The sequence below is a fragment of the Gavialis gangeticus genome, unplaced genomic scaffold (assembly GCF_001723915.1).
Source record: "Gavialis gangeticus isolate Ggan-Ray unplaced genomic scaffold, GavGan_comp1, whole genome shotgun sequence".
NCBI lineage: Eukaryota > Metazoa > Chordata > Crocodylia > Gavialidae > Gavialis > Gavialis gangeticus.
Genome location: NW_017729034.1, coordinates 51,276,925 through 51,299,999, shown reverse-complemented (window position 1 = coordinate 51,299,999; position 23,075 = coordinate 51,276,925). Strand labels below are relative to the sequence as shown.

General features: G+C 40.6%; 1 protein-coding gene across 5 annotated transcripts in view; it reads right to left on the bottom strand.

Moving 5' to 3' along the window:
- Positions 1-11,671: 11,671 nt before the first annotated feature.
- The window catches only part of LYST (lysosomal trafficking regulator), a 167,272-nt gene continuing 155,868 nt past the window's right edge, over positions 11,672-23,075 (bottom strand). For all 5 annotated transcript variants that reach the window (XM_019527155.1, XM_019527154.1, XM_019527153.1 and 2 more), the window contains exons 47-52: positions 21,271-21,369; positions 17,169-17,308; positions 16,796-16,893; positions 15,999-16,155; positions 15,711-15,782; positions 11,672-13,871 (exon numbers count right to left, since the gene is read on the bottom strand). In XM_019527155.1, coding sequence (XP_019382700.1) covers positions 13,733-13,871; positions 15,711-15,782; positions 15,999-16,155; positions 16,796-16,893; positions 17,169-17,308; positions 21,271-21,369 — 705 coding nt within the window. In that variant the 3' untranslated portion in view covers positions 11,672-13,732. The remainder of the gene's footprint in view (positions 13,872-15,710; positions 15,783-15,998; positions 16,156-16,795; positions 16,894-17,168; positions 17,309-21,270; positions 21,370-23,075) is intronic.

Below are 23,075 nucleotides of genomic sequence, written 5' to 3'. Positions count from 1 at the left end.
GCAGCGCGTGTGCGTAACGGCCCGGCGGAGCCCTTCAATTGGGGTGGGGGGCCGAGTACCGCCCACGCACCTTGCGCCCGCGGGCCCTGACCTACCATATCATGAGGGAGAGGAAGGCGGGGAAGGACAGTGTTGCCGGGCGTGCGATAACGATCGTCTTCGTCCGATCATTTCAAGCCCCGTGTTGAACAGGAAAAGTGTGCAAGATGCATCATCGTTTTGGAAGCGGCTCGTTGACGCGGCACATGCACAAACAACAACAACCCCACCTCTCGCAAGTGGCTCTCGGGGAGTCTTAACCGACTTTGGGGGCTGCTGTCACCTCTGGCCTCGAAAGGAAGAAATGCGTCCGCTTGGATGACCCAGTTCTCGCTCGCTGGAGTAATGCTGAGCAATAACTGGAGCTCTACTGAGCAATATCAAGTACATAAGAAAAAAGACAGATATGCATAGGTTTTCAGTGTGCCCTTGTTTTTTAGCACATACGATCATTTTGAGCTTCCAGTATGAGCATTTGGGAAATAAGCTGAAAGAGGAGGAGAGGGGGGGAACTAACTGTGTCACACTACAGCCCTGGTACAGCTGCTCCTTGGTTAAGGCCATAGTTACATTCTTGAAAAATGTGACTTTAAGTGAAAGGACGTTAAGCGAATCCAGTTACGTCACAGTAGTTACCTACTAGCAGGTAGCGGCCAAACAATGTTATAACCGAATAAACGAGTATGTTCTCTAATAGACCAGCAGCGTAATAACAGAACAACGTTAACCAGGATGAGGTTAAGTGAGGAGTACCTGTACCTTCCTCCGCCACAGGTCAAGCAGGTGAACCACAGCAGCCAGTGTCCTGCCTCCATGAAAAGTTATTAGTATGCCCTCAGGAGGTCAGGCTAGCGGGCCATGCCCCCTTCCACAAAGGAAGGCAATCCCCCTAGTTTGTACCCACCTGACCATGGGGTTACTTTCCTGCCTGACCCCAGGTACAGCCTGACCCTAAGGCAGAGGGACAAGACCTTCTATTCAAGAACCTCTGGGTTTCAGTTTGAGCAAGAGCATTGGCACCCCCCAATCACATCTGCTGCCAGCACCCAGCGTCTCTGGGAAGGCTTAAGAAAACCCTTGACGGATAGTAGTAGTAACCCCTGACACATGTAGCAGAAGGGTGGGGAGGAAGGTAGCTGCCCCTCCTAGCCCAGGGGGCAGCCAGCAAAGCCCAGAAGCATAGGAAATATCCATGGCAGAACAGTCATAACTATGCCCCTGTCATCCACAACCAGTGGCTGTCCAGCCTCTTGAACACCTCCAGTGACGGGGAGTCCACAGCTTCCCTAGGCAGTCTATTCCACTGCCTTGCTGCACTAATATTGAAGAGGGTTTTCCAGATATCCAATCTAAACCTACTTTGCTGTAACATCAACCCATCAAGCCACACCCTCCTCCCAGCTGCAAGAGAGAAAAGGTGTTTTCCCTCTTTCTGGTGGATCCTGGCATCCTCCCTGCTGCTGAACTAAGGCGCGAACTGGCACCTAGGACATAACAGCACGTGTTCACTCTGGGTTGTATTAACATGAAACCTGAGTAGTCACCTAGTAACTTTTACTGAGATCTCGAGGCACAGCCCCAGTACCACACTGGAATCTTGACCCAGCAGTGATGAGGTGCTTGTCGGGCCCAGTCTCAGGATGCTCTCAGGCTGCAGGCTCCCGGCTTTCAGCTTGATTCTGGAGGAACCTGACAAATGAAAGATCCAGGATCCTTCCTTCTCACCTGTGTGGCTTTCCTTGTCCTACCTGTGGGCTTGGTACAGCAGAGGGATCCCAGCCTGATGTCACAGCTGGGTGAGCAGTGCAAACTGTTCATATTGCCTGCATTGAACAGTCTGACAGCAGCCAAAGAGGGTAGCTTAATACAGTGATTCTCAATGTTTTGGCTCCACAGGCCAGATGAGAGTCCTGGGCTGGGTCAGGCACTGCATGCCAAAAGTGGGCTCCAAGGCCCTATGTGCTGACATAGAGCCCCGTGAGCAGGCAGAGCAAACAAATCTAGCATGCAGGGCCATGGCCTGCAGGGCTCCACGCACTAGATGATGTCACTGGGGGCTGGACCTGGTGCATGGGCCAGTGGCTGAGAACTGGTTTATGCAATTTAGAGACATTCCTTGTGCATAAAGTTATTAACTGCTACAATACAAATGGATTTAGCGTGTTTTTTACTGCTTGAATGCATGAATGCTCATGGTTTATGTACATTTAACATAGTAAATGTAATATGCAACATGGCCCTGAGTTGCATTAGTCTGCTGCAAGACAGCAAGATGGCGTCCATGCCAGCAGCAAGGCAAGCAAGTATTTTCCAGCTGTAGGGCCAGATTTATCCCTGGATCATACTTGGAAAATACACTTAAGAAAATTAGGTGACACAATCTCAATGGAGAATCAGCAGCCAGACTGCAGAAAGGCTATTTTTCTGCCATTTCAGTTCAGTTTAATAAGTAATGAAAGAAGAGAGTGAGGGAAAGTAAAACAGAGAACATCTCCTTTCCCCTGGCAGCTAGCCCATATGACCTCTAGGTAATAATGTTCACCATTTCCCCAGCTATCTACAGACCATCTTCTCTTTAAAATGCTTTATAAGAGCAGAATCACTGCACCCATTAGCAGAAGTTTTTAACAATATATTGAAGGACAGACTCCTAATACCTGGAGAGAAGCATATATTATAGTAATCCCAAAATGAAGTAAAGATCTAGCTATTTGTACCTCATATAGACCTATATCTTTATTAAACCAAGACACAAATTTTTGCATCAGTTTTAACAAACATTTAAAAATACTCCTTAAATATATTAATATAGACCAACAACATCCATAATGAATAGGCAGTTAAGTAATAATATCCACAGAGTATTAAATCTGATTTTTCATGCAGAATCGCCTAATGAACTCCACCTATTTTTATTATCAGATGCTGAAAAAGCTTTGACTGAGTTAATTGGCAGCTTTAAACAAAACAAAACAAAACAAAACAAAACAAACAAAAAACCCTTTAGATGCTTTTGGACTAGAGCCAAAATTTCCAAACTGGATATCTGCTATATATTCTATATATGCAGCTGTAAGAGTAACTGGACATGTCAAAGAAAAAATGATCCTTTTAAGAGCTGTCAAGGATGACCATTATCATCCCTCCTTTTTGCTCTGGTAATAGAACCATTTGGCTCAGTCAAGTCGGAAGTAATCCAAATATACAGGGAACAAACATAGGACAAGAGGAACATAAATTAACATTATACAGTGACAATAGTAAGTTATTCATTACAAAAACCAATTAACACAGCCTGAGCTACAAAAAGAAATAATAGAATATGGCAAAGTTTCAGGACTTTAAATTAACTATTAAAAGCCAGAACTCCTAGACATTGGTGTAGGACCAGATACACAGAAGAGATAAAGGATAGCTATAAATATAAATTGGTAACTGATTCATTGAAGTGTGTAGGGATAAACATTTCTGAAAATGGCAGGACTTGTACAGTTCTAATTATGTTCATGTGACTGAAAGAATCAAGAGACTTAGAAAATTGGTTAAAATATGAAATATCTTTGTTAGGTAAAATTGCAGTAATTAAATGAATATTTTATCTAGAATTAACTTTCTATTCCAAGCTGCCTATTATACTGCTAGCAAATCTCTTAGATGCCTAGCAGATTATAATAAATCAATGCATTTGGGGAAATAAGAAACTTAGCTTAAGAAAATTCCATCCTTCAAAGGCTTCAGTTAAAAAAAAAGGGCGGGGGGACAGGGACTGATGCTTCCAAACATTAAATATTACTATCATGCCAGCCATCTTAGAAAGTTGGTGTTTTGGATAACACCAATGCACAGTAAAGCACTGGGTAAAGAGAGAGAAAACATATTGTCCAACAAACTTACTGTGACTAAAGAAGTCTTTCAGGCCAATAACTGTTTATGAGAACTACAATAAAAACCTGGGATAACACATAGGAATTAAGCTCATGCCCATCACCCTTAGCACTTTTATATTTTAATAATGAATTTAATTCTGATAATTTATTAGGAAGCTTTAGTATCTAGAAACATATTGATATTATACGTTTTGGATAATTGTTCAAGGAAAATATATTTAGATCTTTTAGAGACACAATGTACCGTAGGCGACAGGAAAATCCTATTTTTCCAATATCTGCAATTTAGACTTTTCAACACATTCTCAAAGGAAGGTAAATCTCAGTAGAACTTTGGCAGAATTTGAGAAAGTGTTGGTCACAGTTATGAAACACACCTATTATCTGTGTTATATAAAGCGAAATAAAAATGGCCATTTAAAACAATTTTAAAGAGCCAATTAGAAACCCCCCCCCCACAAAAACATTGTTGTATGACAAAATGGTCTAATTAAATTGGATCAGAAATTAGCACTAAAGAATGGGACACCCATCTGGAACAACAGTCCTCACACGCATCTGCACAGTAATATAAGAAAATTATTTCAAAATCCAATGGTACTTCACAATTACATTTATGGGACAGGAACAGGCAAAGGTTGGAGGGACTGCAGTCAGTTAGGAGGATTCTACCACGTATAGTGGATGTGCCCCAGAGTTAAACTGTTCTGGGAGAGGGATGGAGACATAGCGAGGGGGGAAAAAAGGATGCCAGCTTATCAGATAGCCTGTTAATGTTCTGATTGAACCTTCCTGAGGGATTTGAAATATTTAAGAGTCATAAGGAATTGATCACTCATAATTTAGTACTTGTAAAAATTACAGTTGCAAAAGCCTGGAAAAGAAGTGATGTGCCTAAAATCATTGACTTGTTTAAAAAACTTTGGGAAGTTTTAGTAATGGAAAAATTTCACAGAGAAGTAAGGGACCTTGAGAAATCATCTAGTCCAACAGGGGTATCTAACCTACAACCTTAGTGTCATTAGCACCTTGCTCTAACCAACTGAACTGAACAAGCACTATTACCCTGTCAACTCTGAATTCTACAGAGAAAGCAGCTTACTTGGAAATGTGGTGGACATTTTTGGAATGTACTGTATATCATGGTGTATAGAAGTTGAGGTTTGGAGGCAAAATATTTACCTTTACATTTCTACCTTAACTTATACACTGTGTCAATAATTTTGACCCCCCACCCCAGCACTGCCCTGGCCTGATCCAACTTTCTTCACCTACTGACTGGAGACCATGGGGCCAGGCCCAGCCTGAGCACAACCTGCAGGTCCTGCCCTCACCCTGGAGACGTGGTTTGGCCAGGCACTGAGCCCAGCCCTATCCCCTGTGAGCAGCACTGCCTGAGCCGTGCCAGCCAAGTGCCAAGCTAGACCATGTACCCCATGAGCAGCATGGGGCTTGGTGCTTGGCTGGTGCAGCCCAGGCAGTGCTGCTTGCAGGGGATGGGGCCATGCCAGCTGACCCCAGCCCAATCCCCTGTGAGCGGCACTACAGCATATGTTCACCCCTGGGTGCACGGCCTGCAGTGAGGGCGCACAGGGGCCAGTATAAGTTGACCCCATATTTTTGATCCAAATAGTTGGGTCAACCTATATGCTGGATCTACACAACGCCCAACTTTTTGGATCAGAAAAATGGAGTTGACTTGTACACTACATTGACCTGTACACCATGAAATATGGTGCTGAAAAAGTAATTTTCTCCTGCCCCTGGACAGATTCAGGATTTATTCTAGGGAAATGTGGTAAACCATGCCTCAGATGGGGATAGATACAAAGTGTGGATAGAGCCCCTGTGTTGGACACCAACTGACACCGTTGCCACTGTCCCCAGCTGACCTGGTAGGTGGTCAGAGCCACTCTTGGCCTGCCCCAGCCAGTCACTGTGGGGAGCAGCTGTATGAGAAGCCAGGTTTGGCTGAGGACAGTAGCAGCAGCATGCAGCTTCCTCCTTCCAGTCCCTGTTCCCTTTTTGTCCTTCCTCCCCCGCTAGGTTTCCCCACTGGCTGGAAGGTAGCACCAGCAGGAGGAACCAGTATACCACCACTGCTATACCCAGCTGAACCTGGCTCTCTTCACAGTTGCTCCCTACAGTCATCAGCAGGAATGGCTCTGCCCCTCCAGGGACAGTGGCAATGGGGTTCACTGGTGTCCAACCCTGGCACTTCAGACATACCTCACTCCCATTCTCCCATGACATGAGGAATGGTGTGTCCAGAAATGCCTCTGGTTCTCCCAATGCATGCATCAGCTGGGGACAGCAACAGCAGTTTACAGGTTCTTCCTTACAGTGCCTGCTCCCAGCAAGCATGGGACATGGAGGCTGGGCAGTGAACAGGTGCTGGAAGGAAGAATGTGTGCTGCTGCTACTGAGCCTGGAACCCCACACAGCTGTAGTCCACAGCCAGAAAAGGGCAGGGGCTGCTCTGGCACTCCCCATATGCCCAGATCAGCCAGGGACAGCAGTGACAGAAGGGGGTGGGGTGTAAAAAACATCTGCATCACTGAACCTCCCTGGATCTGTCCCTATTCCTGCATCCAAACCAGAAAGTTTGAAAAGTGTTGAATACTGACAGAAAGTGCAAGCTCCATGAGCTAACACTTAAAAATAAAGTTGGAATAAGTTTAAAAGCAGAGAGGAGTTCCAGGGAAGAACAGGGAGTGAATTATTATACAGAGATAAAGAGACACAAAAGCAGAACACCCACAGAAAAGAAGGAACCATCAGAAACTGAAAGAGAAGAAAACAAGACTCAACAAGACATTAGCTTGGATTAAGGGAACACTTTTGATAGATGATAGATGTGTCCTTACATATATTTTGGGGGATTGGATGCATCTTTACATGTTAAATCTGATATTTAATAAGTTGGATTAATTAATAAAGACATGTTTTACAAATATATTCCTTTTTCAGGTTGCTTCATATATGTACATTCATGGATGGCTATTAAAAAAAAAGCAGCCTTTCTGGGTGGAAAATGTCAGCTGAATCAGAGGAAAATATCAGCTGCATGGGGGCCTAAGGGCCCTGGCCCACCTTGGGAAGAGGGTTGTCACCTGAAATGCATAAAACTTTCCACATGTCTATCATTTTAGGCCCCTCCCCTGGCAAAAAAAAAAAAAAAGTTGGTGCCATGAGCCAAATGACAATGACCACCTTGCACAAAAATAAGAGAAAAATTTGGGCAGTTGTAATGACAAACTCGCAAGAAACTTATGGAACAATCAAAAAGGTGATGGAATAGACCAGACAAACAACCTTAAAATAAAACCTCTTTGAAAAGCTCTTTGCTTATGTAAATCATTGTTTAAGTTTACTAATCTCCACAAATGAAACAGGGCATAAGATGCTGGGAAGGCTACCTTTCATGGACTCTAGACATTTCAGTGTTGGTTTAGCCTCAACCAGCTACTATACCCTTCATCTTTCTTCCCTCCCTGTAGTTTGGAAGTAAAGTAGTTCTAAAAAGCAGCACAAACCATGACATTTTGAAGTTCTTCTATTAAGCACTACTTAATAATATTTTGGCACTTTTACCATCTTCATAGGGGACTTTTGTAATGTAAATACTCAGGTCACTAACTTGGTTGAGGCCATTAGCTTGAATCAAACAGATTCCTTTAAAGGCACCCTTTGGTTCAAATTCTGCCCCAGGACAAATGATCCAAGCAAGTTAGTATCAATTTCCTCAGCCATTCAATCACTGTGGTAATATGTTTCTTTAACAACTGACCCCCGACCCGCTGAACACACACTTAACAAAGCTTCCTGTGAGCTCTATATTCTACTAGTTTTTCATCTGTTTTTCTTCCTTCCCACTCTACTTTCTTCAGCTTGAAGCTCATCATTTCATTTCCTGCCCTACTGACAACCTCCCATATAAACCTCTTCATGGGAAAAAAAAAAAATACACAGCTAATATTTTAACAGTTTTTGAGCAGAGTTGTTAGAGAAAACTTGATGATGAAATGGCCCAACAGTGAAAATCAGCTTTAGGGAAGAGGGGTGGTTTAACATTGACTTGGGACATAATTTAATCGTTACAAATGAAGAGTAAACCACAAAGTGTCAGCGGTGCTTCAGTGCCAATTCAAATTAAGTTGAAAAATGAGAGTACCCTGACAATCTGTATATAATTAGCAGTTCTGTAACAGTGGTCTATTTAACGTTGTCCCTGCAAGAGGCCTGTAATTCAACTTGATCATGGGTACTTGAGGGAAAGAGACAAGAGTAATTAGTCCCATTTTCAAGGATGTTTTGACGCTCCAAAGTGTCTCAATTTTACGGATTGATAATTAAACTGTTTGGGATTCATGTTTGGGGAGAAAGGAGAAGGCAGGACACAATTATAAATATTAAGAGTTTTAGCTGTTCGTCAATATCTCCCAGACATACCTCAGCCTTTCTAGTGCCAAAGTTTGACTGAAGCAGCAAAATGAAACAACTGGATTACACTGTAAGTTTATCATAAGATTGTTGATTTAAGTCATGCTTTAAAAGTTCCATCTATAAAGATTGTATTTAATTATTACAGACATATGATGATAGAGAATAAGTATTGGTTCAATAGGTAGGAACATCTATGTAATTCAAAGAACGTCATGTACTGGGTTTAAAAACTATTTATCTTTGAATACTATAACACTGAACTCCTTTAATAGACAATGAACATTCAAATGGCAAAACTTGCTTCTATAGATGTGTTATGTATTAAGTACACCTTAATTTTTCAACTGGAGGAAAAAATTCCATCATGTGCAACCACAATTCCCTCTCACCAGTTAGCAGTAGGCTTTGACCCCATAGCCGTTTGCACTGACTTAAAAAGTAACCTCTTGAGCTAGAAGAGGAAGCATTCTCCACATGAATAATCATTAGATGATGTGCCAGACATCAAACAGTTAGGGAAATCAATTTTCTTCCATCTTTTCCTAACTCTAAAATGTCATTTTGATCAAGTGGCTTATGATTAAGCCCAATAATTGCAAAAGGTATCATACTTCCAACTTACATCTGTCATAGTAGACCAACCAGGTGTGATTTAACCAGGGGAGGATGATACCCATCTGCCTAGCGGAGTGCGAGCCCTTTCCCTATACCAGGAGTCAGCAACCCCTGGCGCATGTGCCGAGCGTGGCACACGAGGCCATTTTGCTTGGCATGCTGCAACCAGCCGACTCCAAGAAGCTGCTTCCAGTGACGCAGCCTGGGCTGCTCCAGGCAGGGCTTGCAGCATCCGAGCTACCTGCTGGGAGCAGCCTGGGACCCCAACTGGCAGCAGCTCCCCAGAGCCAGGGCGGCTGCAGCCGGGAGGCTCCAAACAGCCGCTCTGGGCTCCGGCACCCGCTCTGCACCAGCGCGTGCAGGCACGCTGTGGAGTGAGCAGTGGGGGCGGGGCCTGAGGCAGCACAGCCCTGGTCTCTCCCCTGCTCCTGGCACGGAGGTGATGAGCCTGGCGCAGCTGTTTGTAGTCTCCTGGCTGCAGCTGGCTCTGGGGAGCTGCTGCCAGCCAGGGTCCCCGGCTGCTCCCAGCAGGCAGCTGGGATGCTGCAAGCCCTGCTTGGAGCAGCCCAGGCTCCAGCAGCTACCCAGAGCCGGGGTAGCTGCTGACAGCCAGAGAGCCCGGGGCAGGGGCTTTGGGTGGGGGGCAATGTACACCTTGCCCTCATTTTGTTTTTCTGCCATGCTGGCACTCCAGCACCTTCCGAGGTGGGCATTATGGTGTTTTTCAGCACTTTGGTCAAAAAATGTTGCCTACCCCTATAGGCTCTATACTGAAGAACTGCGGTCACAGAGCTCAAGTGGTCCCAGGTAGAGAGCTACAACCCCCACTACAGAGGATGGCAAAACCACCTTACAGTCCATATCAATCTAATCATGGGGTAAAATTCCTTCCTGACCCCATGTATGGCAATTTGCCAGGCCTTGAGGAGGGCAAGACTCTCTAGCCAGGAACCTCCGGATTTGCTCCTCACTGGCACACCCCAGTTGAAGTCCCCAGCCTTGGCTGTACCCAGCACCCAATGCCCCGGGAAAGTTTAAAAACACTCTGACTCATAGCAGAAAAGGGCAGAGAAAGAGCAACCAGCAAAGCCCAGAAGCATGGGAAATACTCCTGTTAGAAAACAGGCATAGCTACACCTAGGTCATCTCCAACCAGTGGCTGTCCAACCTCTTCCTGAACACCTCCAGTGACGAAGTCCACAGCTTCCCCAGGCAGTCTCTGCCACTACCTCACTGTTCTAACATTAAACAAGTTTTTTTCAGGTATCCAATCTAAATTTATTTGGCTGCAATTTCAAGTCATTGGTCTACATCCTCCTCTCTGCAGCAAGAGAGAAAAACAGTGCTTTCCCTCCTTATGGAAGCCCTTCAAGTATTTGAAGACTGCTATCATGTCCCCTCTTGAGTACCTTTTGGCACGTGGAACATACCTAGCTCCTTCAGCCTCTCCTCATGTGACTTGCAGTCCAAGCCCTTGATCATTTGCTGCCTGCTTCTGGATTCTAACTTCTCTATATCCTTTTTAAAATGTGGAGCACAGAACTGCACACAGTACTCCAGATGAGGCCTAATCAATGGTTTTTGGGCACCAAGAATCATAGACAAATAATGATGCATCTCTGGACAGACATTACACATAAACCAGTTTAAGTGATCAGAAATTGGCTTAAGCCTGTAACAGAACAGATGTTCAGTGCACATAAAGCAGTTTGAAAATGGCTGAAACCAGTTTGAGATAAACCTGGTTGGATGTAGTATCAGACTTAACTGATTTGGCTCAAACCAGTTTATGCAATCTGTCTAAGACCCCTTGCTGATTCAAGTTAAACCAGACACCCCCAGCATCCCGGCATTGTCTCTGGGCTGGATGGGGCTCTCTGCTCTGCTCCACAGCAGGATTGTGACCTCCCCTCTGCTTCCTGGCTGCAGCTTAGCACAGACTGCAGGTATCCCTGCTCCCCCCTTCCCTCCCCCTCCGCCTTAGAGAGATGCCTCTCATCATTAGCTAGCAGACCACATGCTGGCTACAGTCCCTGCTGTGGCAGATGGGACAAAGGCAGAATCAACAGGTAATGTCCCTTTCTTGTTTTCTTAATGGGGTGATAAATACTGCGTTAAAAATTCCCTGCTGGGCTGGTCAAAAGTGGGGAGGAATCCCTCTCTAATCAAAGCATCCTGCCAGGGCCTGGCTATGCCCCCCTCGGTTAAGTACTGTAGAAGGGAAGGGAAGGTTGCTCAAGTGCCCCCCAGCTTCTAGCCTGAGCCACTGCAGGCATGTGCCTGCATGTCTGGGATGTCTGTGCAGTTACAAAATGATTTAGCCAGCCAGGTTAGACTAACCTGCAAAGATTGAGTCAATTCAGTCTCAGGCTTTTTGAATGTCCCTAGCCTATCACAGTAGAAGGAAGGAAGATCTGGGTGCAAATTCTACCGTGGTTTCCATTCAACTAACTCTAATAATGTTATGGGTTGCATAGATGCAAAAAGCAAAACTTTAGCTTTGTGACTGCTTCTGCTGTGAAAGCAATATGCTCCCTTTAAATTGTTCACTTTGGATCTTTTAAAGTGCGAGACACAGGTATGAATATCAGTGTTCTGTTCTATTACCACCACCCTTTTGCTCCAGGGAGAGTGTTGATTTCAAATTCAACCAAAAACATTGTTTCAGTTATTTCATAAACAGATATTTGTATCAAATTATTTATTACCCAACAACCTAAGTGGCAGTGTATACAAAGATAAGGTAGCATGTGATTATTTACAAGAATTTTCAATGACATACACATGTACTCTTGTGAGGTGTTTTAACATATTTCTAGAACATGTTGTTATCAAGCTGAATAACTATTCCCCGCTCCAAAAATTCATCTGTGTTTTTACATAAAAATATATTGCACTTTTTACAAGACCAACTATTTTGCACATCAGATTTATAACAAATAGAATTCTGCCTTTTAAAAATAAGACTCCATGAGCAACGCGCCAAAATCAGATTCAAATATGGGAGTAAATGAAGTTCCCAAATAAGTTTTTTTTTTTTTTTTTTTTTTTAAATTAAACACATCACTTCAACATGAACCAAACTTCTCAGTTTGTATTTGGATCTTAAATTAACATTTAGACTAAGAAAAACATGATTAAAGCCATCCCATTCAATGAATCTATAATATATGCAGTTTAAATTCATACAGTATTCAGCCATTTGTTTAACTGGACCAATTATCTACTTTCATTATATGGACCTATGGAAAGACATTTAAATAGCATAGGTGGACAGTTTTTGAAAATCTAGAAAAAGTCACAAGAATTTCTGTAAATTCCTTTATGTTTGGAATTTTCAAAAGAAATTCACAGGTTTGTGATAAAGAAAAATACATAAACACATACAACGATCTAGAATTTGTTAAGTTATGGTACAGTATTTGAAACAGACACTAAATAAAATGAAATAGAACAATTAAAATCTGCATGTTAGAGGTGGACTGTGTAAACAATTTCAAGGCAAAATGAGTTTGAGGAAAATGTTTTAAATTACTTCATAGGTTTAGGTATGTGACAATCTTGGGTTTTAACATTTTTGTAGTGGAGGAAATAGTTACCCTCAGTCAATACTCAGTCTCAGAATAATTAAGTTATTCACTATGTCAGTTATATGTTGAGACTACTGCCAAAGAGTTCTTTTCAAAATTAATTTTGCCAGCTTATAAGGAGTTGGCTTTTGACCTGGCCTAATTTGATTTCTACTTTGTATCAGCAGTACTTTCTTCAAAAAATAGCACCTAGAAATAAATAGTGTATTTGCACTGTATATCTGTGTAAACTTTTCCAAATGATTTGTTGCCAGTTAACATTGATAAGTCAAGCAGTTAAATATGCTATAAGATGTTTAAATCTAACTTTCAATGACAATAAATGGGAGCACATCTGTGCCATTCTTTGTGGGTATTTTTAGCTCTGGGATGCAAATTAAACATTCTGCCACACAGACTCACAATAACTAATGTTATGAATCTTTGCAGTTTACAATTACATAAAAACCTGGTTTAAAGTATTGCTTCATGGTAGCATGAGATGTTTGCCTGTATTAAGGCACAAGCATATTTGTTTGTCTGGTTTTAGACCAGAGATGAAGAGACAGCCAGCAAAAGTTACAGACTATCAAGATTCATAACACAAGTTCAATTTTTAGCATTACTGACACCATAAAATGGTTGGTGCAAAAAGCACCTACTGAGTCACTTGCTTCTTAAAAAAGCAATTTTGAATCTTGGATTTTAAAGTTACTGGGCACTTATCTCAAAGCCAGCCATATTATATTCAACTAACCAGATATACTCATTGACATTCTTATAGATATTTAAGAATTTAATGCTACTCTTATTTTACAACAGATGAAAGAAGAGTTACCACTCATGATTCAATATTGGGAATACTTGTTTCCAAGAAGTGATTAAGAAAATACTATTACATTTCACACTGCAGCATTTCAGTTTGTTGGTTGGAGCATTTATGCATCACTTTGCTGGTATCAAAATACAAGACCAGAGCTTCCTTGTGAATTTGATATGCTTAAGTTTTAGGCATGCATATATACATTTTACAATAGCCTTTTTGTAAATCAATTGACTTGTTTGACAGATAATCAATCTTTTTCAAAATCCAGTTAAACAACAGAGGTTCTAGCATCTAGTTTGATTTTTAAAGTGCTTTAGAGTCACGGTGGTTTAGCAGCATAAAGAGTCTCATCATCCAGCTGCGTAGTTGCTTAGGAATGAATAGAACATGGGCAGCTTCAAGCGTTGCTGGTCCTTGCGACACCAAGCTATAACATTTCCATCACTATTAGCTGTGTACAAGTGATGACCATCACAGGAAAATGTAAGGCTGAAAAACAAAAAAATTATATCACATTTAGCCAATGATGCTATTTAGTTAAAAAAACTAGGGGAACTAAGTTAGAAAAATAAAGTACATAATAGCTGCAGTCATCCCAACATTGCTCGCTCACTGTCAGTAGAAAAAGTTCAATGAAAAGCAATATTTTTGTTCTGTGGGGGCATACTTCCTTCTGCCCTCTAGCTTGGGTAGAAGGATTTCTCAGTGCAGGGGCCACATGGCTTATGGAAGACTAGAGACAGAAGTTGGCAAATGCCATGGTACAGTGCAGACAGTAGTCAGACATAGTTTAGTCAGATATTTCCTGATTTACTGCAACAGCTCAGGGATCCTACCAACTGTTTTATTTCAAGAAACTAAAAATCCAGAAAATTGTACAAAAAAGTCCATTTTAACCACCAGAAAGACAAGTTAACATGATATTAAGTTAAATCTGAGACCCCTTCATAGATCTAAAAATAAATCTCTACACACAGGTAGAGAACAACTCACCATGGGTTGTACAGTTTCTTATAAGCACCTTAAAAAGGATAATGTCAAAACAGTATCACCACCCGTTTTCCCTCCTTGTAAACTTTTTTTTAATTAACTATTGATCTTTTATTCCAATAGAGTTTCTGTTGCTTCAGAGGCATGGTTACAGTATATCAGTAATTACTACAGGTAAAGACAGACAAGGACAGCCTTTTACCCTGGGATCCTAAAGATTTACAAGCCCCACTAAGTGCTTGTGAAAGAAGTGTCCATAATAGCTCTTCCTCCATTCTCCCCCTCTCCCACAATCACAGCTAATTTGAGTTAGTTGTCAATCATTCCAGGGACAAGCTGCGCATGTAAAAGACTACGATGCTCAGGTTTTGACTTGGTTGAATCAGAACAGATTGAAATGCAACATGTGTTTTTACCCATTTACCATACTGCAGGAAGTGTTGATTTAATGACAGCCAACAACATAGTTATGGTGTTTCAGCAGTGGCACCAGTATAATTTTTGAAGGTAATGTGTTACTGGTTAACAGCAATGTAGCAATGTGGCTGGGTGTCCACAGTGGCTGCTGCACACAGGAGCAGCAGCAATTCCTGCTTACTGCTGTGATCAAAATTGCAATGTGGCAAATGCCCTTTTTTCCCCTCCCACCCCAAAGCACATGATATTTGTCTCCATCATCTTTCTCTAGTTATACCCCTGCTGGGTTACTACTAAATCTGAAAATTAGGGCTGAAATTCTGCAAGTCCCTCATGTAGGGGTAATCACACCACAAGATATGCAGGACTGGGTCTGCATGCCCTGCTTTGGCAAGTGATTAACAGGGCTCTTCCCATGAGTGAAGTCATACAGCTGCTTAAGTGATTGTAGTTTCCAGTATTTAATTTTGGTCTCCATGCCACCAGGACAAAGTTGCAAGGGCCAAAACATAGTGTTTAATTAGCTGTTGTGTAAATTATTTACTATTCAAACTCATAATTATTTAAAATCTGTCTAACTGAAAATTAGGAACATCTTTTGAATTTAAGAGCTCCTGGAAAAAAAGTTTAAGACTAAAAAGAGCAACCATCATTCACACAGGAATCCTGAAAGCTTCAGTCTGTATTTATCTCATCATGCTAGCAACTGAATAGCTATTACTGTCATTACGCTACTATGTATTTGTGCTCATTTTACTTCTGTGATTAATTAGTAGGATCGTGTGCCTGTTTTCAGATAGTATTGTTACTCATTCCTTTCCCAAATGTCAATGTGTTCAATTGTGGGTGGGTTTTGTTTTGTTTTTATGAACAAACAGAAGTTGCATTTACTGCACACTGCAAAAAAGGAGGAGACTTTACCTTACAATAGGTTTATTCGATTTGGAAAATGTTATTTCACGTACAGGTTTCAAGTCCCATGTGCTCCACAGCCTCACAAGAAAAAAAAAAATAGTTTAGAGACATAAAAAAAACCTTTCCAGAACTATTTTAGGGATAAACATATGCAATTTAGGGAATGCATCACATAGCAATTAGTCAAGAAACTTTGAACACTGCATACATTCTCAAGATAAGAACATTAAATTTGAAACATTTTATAAAAGGACTTCCAGAACAAAGGAAAGGGAGGGAAGTGCAAACTCTTACCTTACAACTCCATTTTCAAGCCCCCCTGCAATAACGTTGACAGAAACTCCTTCAGGCTGGTTGGAGAAAGCAACAGAGCAAATGCTTTCCCTGCAGTGTACATGTCCTACAAGATCACCATTGACTGTCCAAAGTCTCAGGTCACTACCACCTCCAACTGCAACAAAATATCAAAACATCAAAAATAAAATCCTAGGCTAATTTTGACTAGGCAATTGTAGCTATTCAGAGGCGTGTTTAGCTCTAAACAAATCAGAAAATTTAGGAGTTCTCTATGCCACACAGATATTGAAGTACAATTATCTTATACTCACTATAGCTAAAGCAAGGAAAATGCTTGTATACCCAAACCCTCAGTGTTCACAGCAGTTTCTACTACCAAGCTCTATAGCTTTCCACTGACAAACACAATATGAACTCACCAAAAAGCTAGTTTTCATGCAACTGATCATTATAAATTAAATAGCTACTATTTTAAGCACACAGTTCTGATTAAGTTATCTCCACATTTTTATGTTCAATTTTAGGAAAAATAGTGGAATTTCATAGAATATTTTAAAAGTAAGAAGATCACGTTTGTCAATTATACACCAACACTTCACCCACATATAGGATTATCTCTGTATCAAGACAGATGTTTTTCTATATATAGAAAAAGTGAATGGTGAGATTAGCTGGCTGCTCAAATGATTCCTATTACATGAGGTTCTATTATATTGATACAATGACCGATTCTAAAATTGGTTCATCTTTAAATATGGTGTATAAGTCTTAAATGTCTTTGATACTGTACTCACCTGAATCACAAACTGTTGCAATATCACCAGTTGTTTCACTAGCAGAGACTGCTGTCACTGGACTTTTGTGCCCAGCAAGGCTCTGGACATAGCAAAGTCTTAAGAGAGACAAAGAGCTTTGATAATTTTCAGTTTAGAGTAAGAAAATTAAGATCAATCAAGATGGACATTTCAATCAATATGTATATGATAAATTATATTCACACTTTTCTACTCATTCTTAACTTAAACTAAAAACTGCAAACAAAAAAAAGAGACAAATGGTTTCTTTCTTTAGATTAAAATACACAGTTATGAGGCAATATTACATTTTAGGATTATTAAAAGAGGTGAAATTGCATGCATTTTTGAACTGAGGAAAATATATTTGTACCTGTTCAAGTCCCATATTACACAGGTTCCATCCTCGCTGACGCTTATCATTATACTGTATGGTTTGCAGACAAATAAGCTGGTTATTTCTGCTGTGTGACCATACAGATGTACCTGAGACTCCACTTCTATTTCAGATGGCTGAAATGTAACATTAAAAACACCACATTTTTATTTATTGTTTTGGAAATGTTTGCCTTTGAGCTTGCCAAATTTTGCTTTTGAATTGGTACTTGAATTTGAATTCCACTGCTTTTATTGGATCAACATTTGCAGATGTAAGGAAGGAAGGAACCTCCTTACTTATACACTGAATACATTCAGTTTGGGTATTTTTGTTGGATTTGAGAATAAGTATGAGACACTGACACAGGTATATGGAATATGATATTTCATTTGAAAGGTACTATATCCTCCCTATTCATGCCCAAACCTATAAAGCAGTAAGAAGGCTCTTGCGGGGCTGGTTTATTTTTTGACAATTCAACAACACAATGGACTTGGCAGCTATATCTGCATATGTATCTAGAGAGGAAGTGTTGGGGATAGAGGAAATAAGGTTCCCCCTCGGCTCCCAAATGTTAATTAAATTAAAATCAATGAAAGCAGCCAGCATTTAAAAATCAAACCAATGGTAAAATATTTTAAACTTGCTCGGAATTCACTGAACCACTGCCAAGTCCTTCTGCAGAGTTAAAAAAATAATGAAATTCAGTGAGAGTTAAAATATATGAAATTTGAAATTTTAGTTCAATATAGAATTCGCTAAATATATTACATGTAAGAGCTATCATTTATTTAGTATAGCATTATTTAATTTGAGATTTATTCAGAAAGTCTAAAAACAAAAGGGGGTATTTAATCAGAACATTTATGTTTCAATTAAGGAGAAGTCAGCGTACAAAAATTATTCCAATATCTCTGCAAGAAAGGGAAGCCTCTCTGCCATAGTATTTTTCCCCATGTGTTTAGAAGCATGTTAATGAACAGTCTACATATTTGTCTGAGGAACTGATGCATACAATAGATCTAGAAGCTGGAGAGAGTAATCAGTAAAAGATCAGAGAAACTGGTACAGACTTACTTCATGCTTAGCATGCCAACTGAGGATTTCCTGTACACTGTTTTCCAGGTTACTCTGATCAGTATATTCAGGTGATTACAGCAAGATTATGTTTTAATACTAATATGATTTAAAAGATGTTTCATTACAACAAAACAAAATTAAAAAACCCTCTATTATGTACTTGCTGGTAAGAACCTCCATTTTCCACACATTGTCGAAGTAACACAGTAGCTTACATTTACAGATGTATGCCTGCCCTTACACATGAGAACATAAAAAACAGAATTAGAAACAAGTCTTCATGGAAAAGTAGCAAAAAAGCAGAGGCTTACAATTTTCTCCTGAACTATTTATTTTTTTTTGCATTTTTGCATCTTGCTCTTCTTCTATACACATTTGTCTGTTTTGTTCATTGTCTGCATCCTGACACTATACAGGAAGCATTCAAAGCAAAGTTTTGTTGTTATTTGATATTTGTTTGGGATTTTTTGTCACTATTAGAACACAGATGGATAAATTAAAGAGATTTGGTCCCATTTCCCCTTGAAGATGCTTCTTCCCTCAACTCTCTCAAGATGTATTTCTTTTGAAAAAAAATATTCCAGTACTGATGTCTACCATTAATTTTAATTAGTGTTGTAAGTATGAAAAAAGTTGGTCAGAAACTGGTAATATATTTAAGGATGCCAGTTTTTTTTCTGTGGATTAGGCTGGATGACTGTGCTAGTGGCATCTGAATAGAGAATTGAGATCACAATCAGTGTCATATTCACTCCAACAACACACATTATTAAAATTCCTCTCCATTAGCAAGGTTAACCTCTGACAGACAGCCAGTAGCTAAAGGGCAGCACAAATAACTTCCCAATACCCAGAATCACCTGGTTGACAACTGATGAGGGTAGTAAATTTGAGTGCTGATTTAAGATGTTATGAGAACAGTATTTATTAACACAGTGGTTGAGGCTGACAGACACTATAGGCAGTACCTGGAAAGCAGCCGAGTATTGGTCTGCAATTTTCAAAAAAGAGCCCTGGTTTACTGGAGCTGTGAAAGTGGGCCTCCTTGGCTTCACGACTATCATCATACCCATCTCCTATACCTCTCTCTCTGAGAATTAAGCTTTAATTGATACAGTGTACTCCATTTATAAGAATATCAGATAAGTGCATAAAAATTTGCTTGGTTGCCTAATATGATGCCAGTCCCAGTTTGTTGCCTATTGCTTACATCGTAGCATGTCCTACTTATTTGCATACTGGTAAGTACCTACAACATGTAGGCAGTGAGGCCCAAGAGTTCCTATGCACTTACATTTTAAACTTTTTGCTATAGGAAACCTGGAAGGATGATGTGAACTAGTTGGCTTGAGTTATTTCCACTTGCTTTCAAGGTTTCTAACAATAGCCCCAACAGTAACTAGTAGAAACCTCAGAAGTTGCAGAGGAGCTACTTTGGAGAAGAACATGGCCTTTTAAGTTCCAAGGCTATATGGAGCACAATTTACATGAAGATCTGCTCTGGCTGACACTTCACACATAACATTTATAAGAGTCTGCTTCACAATTATCTGAGGGGCTGCAAGTAGAACAGATGCTGGTAAACATGTGTGCATCCCCCATACTGAACAGAAGCTACATAATTAGCAGCAAGATCATATTGTTTGGGTATGCAGAATTGTTAATGCTGAGGGGTTCGGCAAGGAGGGTCTTGCAGATGACACCTGAGCAGCAAAGCAAAGCACTTATGTTTATTGACCTAAAATCCCTTGCTTCAAATGCATGCATTGCTAGAGTCTCTTTTTAGCAACCTTGAAAAGAGAATGTTCCATACAAAAGTTTGCTATTCTAATGACCAAAAATTAAACTGCAGTTGCTTTGGACTTGAAAAATTCTTAATGAGTCATTTTCTCTGGTGACAATGGGGAATTAGCTAAGAATTTCTACAGATTAATTCTAATCTTAGTAAAATGGTGTCTTCTTCACCCAGCAGACAATACTAGTGGCTGCTCATGTTCTTGGCTTTATCAAGTAAAAGCAGCATGAAATTAGCAAGACAAATAAGTTTAATCAATGTTATTCAGAATCCTGTACATGGGGCTGCGTATGTGTACAGGCTGGACTGCCAAGAATGGTTGGCTTACTGCTGCTCAGAAGAGCAGAGGACAATGCTACAGGTACTCACAGAGCAGAGGCTACTAATACAGAAGATGAAATTTTTTTTTCCAATGCAGGTTATCATCCCACAGCTATTAACTGGCATCTCCTAGTAATACGTTAAGTGACATGACTAACTATCATGCTTTCCTTCTCGTTCTTTCCTCAGCTGCACATTGGTTACTTCCCCTACATGGTTTGTTTAGTGTCTGTGTACCTGTGCTAGAGAAAGCAAGGTCAGTGCAGCATAGCTTGAACTTGGAGCATAAGGTGGTGAGGTTTGCAATGGTTCTTGAAGACAAAAAAAAGTGCTCTTGAACTTGACTTAGTGGTCTAAGGGAAGTCAGTTTAGGGAGCAGAGGACAGTCTGATGTGTTTGTTGTAAATCTATACTGCTGAGGAGATGCACTGCTAAATTTTACACTAGGTGGAGTTTCCTAAACAACCAAGACTTAATGGCCAGGCATTTACTGTGCTGCCATAGCCTGGGTGTTCTACAACAGCTTAGTGTCAGCAAGGAATCCAAAAAGTACAGTACTACTAAACTAGACTGAATCAGTTATGTAGGGTCCTTAAACATAAACGCACAAAAATTCAGCATTTCTTTTGACAATAAAACACTGAACACATTCTCAACTTTATGATGGGGCATGTTGATTAGAAGTTCAGTGAACAAGCTGTGCATTAGAAAAAAGAATTTGCAACTAAATATGCAGCAAACATTTCAACAAATTTCAATTTTATAACAACTTGATCTTGTTATAAGCACAGCTAAGTTTTTTAGAAAAAGTCAGTACAAGCAGCAAGGATAAGAGGGAAAAAAGTCCATCAAAAATGCAACAAGCTGTTATCTGTAATACAAGTTTGCTGATATACTTACTGTACTACTGGTGAACTTGTTCACATATGCTGTGATGACACCAGATTTGCTACCTGTAAAAAGCTGACAGCTGTCTGGCACCCAAGCACAACTTGTTACCTTACCGAGGAAAAATAAGATAAACAAACAGACAAATCAGAGAAAATTTAAAGCATCATTTCAAATACTCACTCTATTTTGCATTATACTTCACTATTTTGCCAAATCTGGTTTTATTATCCCCCAAATGTAATAAAATACCTGAGCCAGATACCAGTTTAATATAGCTGCACTGGATCATGCATTTGCCATAATTTGAGAGCTGAACCAAAAGTGAAGTTCTGTTACGTCACTAAGCAGCACAGGACAGACCTCCCATCTCAGAGGCTTCAGTTGTCAGCTTGCTGGGACTACACTTCTGGTCACAGCACCAGCCAGAATCTCTGTAGTAAAACCCATCCACATCCATAGTATGTTCCCTTCATTAGAAACTGCCAAGCATTATTAGAACCTTTATAGCTGAATTTTCCAGTACCTTACCCAGGGGATGCCAGGCCCAGCTAGTTACGACTCTTTAAGTGCTCTTTCGTGTAGCTCACGTACTCGCGACTTTAACATATTGTTTTATTATTTCTGTTCAAACAAAAGTAACTTGGGTATAGTGGAAGGCAGAATAAAATTTAAACGGCCCATAAATTTTTCCTATTCTTGAGCTGAACTTTGTTTGGAAAGCTCTAGAAATTCAGGGTAACCTCCCTGTTAAAAGTACAGAGCAGCAGAATGAGGTGTATTCTAGAGAGGTTAAGGGAGAGAGGCATACACTGAAGCAGAGGGATTCAGTAGAGCAATAGTGGAACACTTGGAAGGAGGATCTAAGCATACATCAAGATTTTCAGTGGGATCTTATGAAATAGTGCTTTTAGGTTCATATGTAAAATACAAATGTAGTGCTTTGAGTAGTTCTTCCATGGCAAAATGTAATATATACTCATCAGTTCAGTCCCTAAGCACAGCCAAGGTTAGACTTGGATGCAACTTTGTGTTTCTGTTTTCTTCCCACTATATGTATATTTTGAATAATTGGATTTAAAATCATTATAATTTTTTTTAAAGTCTTTAAGGACCATCATGGCAACACTGAAATAGAACCTTACACATCAGTGACCTTGGTTCAGACACAAATAAGATTGCTAGTGACCATGGGGTTAGGTGAAGTGGTATATCCATTCTAGCTCCCACCGACTATACACATGCTCTGGGAGTGGGTTAGGGGGAAGGGGATTTCATTAGCGTGGCTCTAGGAGCTTCTCTAATTAAAGCTCCTCGAGCATTATGTGCATCAGCATCTCTGTGCTGAAAAATGGTGGCAGGAGCACTTTAACTAAAGCTCATTCAATGAGCTTTAGTTACAGCACCCCTGCCACCATTTTGCAGCATGGGGACACTGATACAAGTGATGCTGGAGTCTGCTGGATTGTGGTAATTACCATACTCCAACAGACTTCATTAATTGAGCCCAAGCTGATGTGCTGTAAGTACAGTGCCTCAAAAGCAGCCTTGCTACACGTGTATAGGTGCCAGGGGGATGTGAAGCGGCAGGGAGTAGAGAGGGGCCGGACCTGAAGTGGGGGGAAGGGAGGGGCTAGACACAGGACTCTATCCCTGCCCACTCCCTGTCATTCTTGACGGGCAATTTGCTAGTTCTGTATTAAACACTGCTAACTGAAACCTCTGCTCTTAATTGCCAGAGCACCTTTTGTAAGTCTGACATAAAAAGCGTTTCTGATTTTTAAAAAGGTAAAAGAAAGAAAGATTTTTACCTGGTG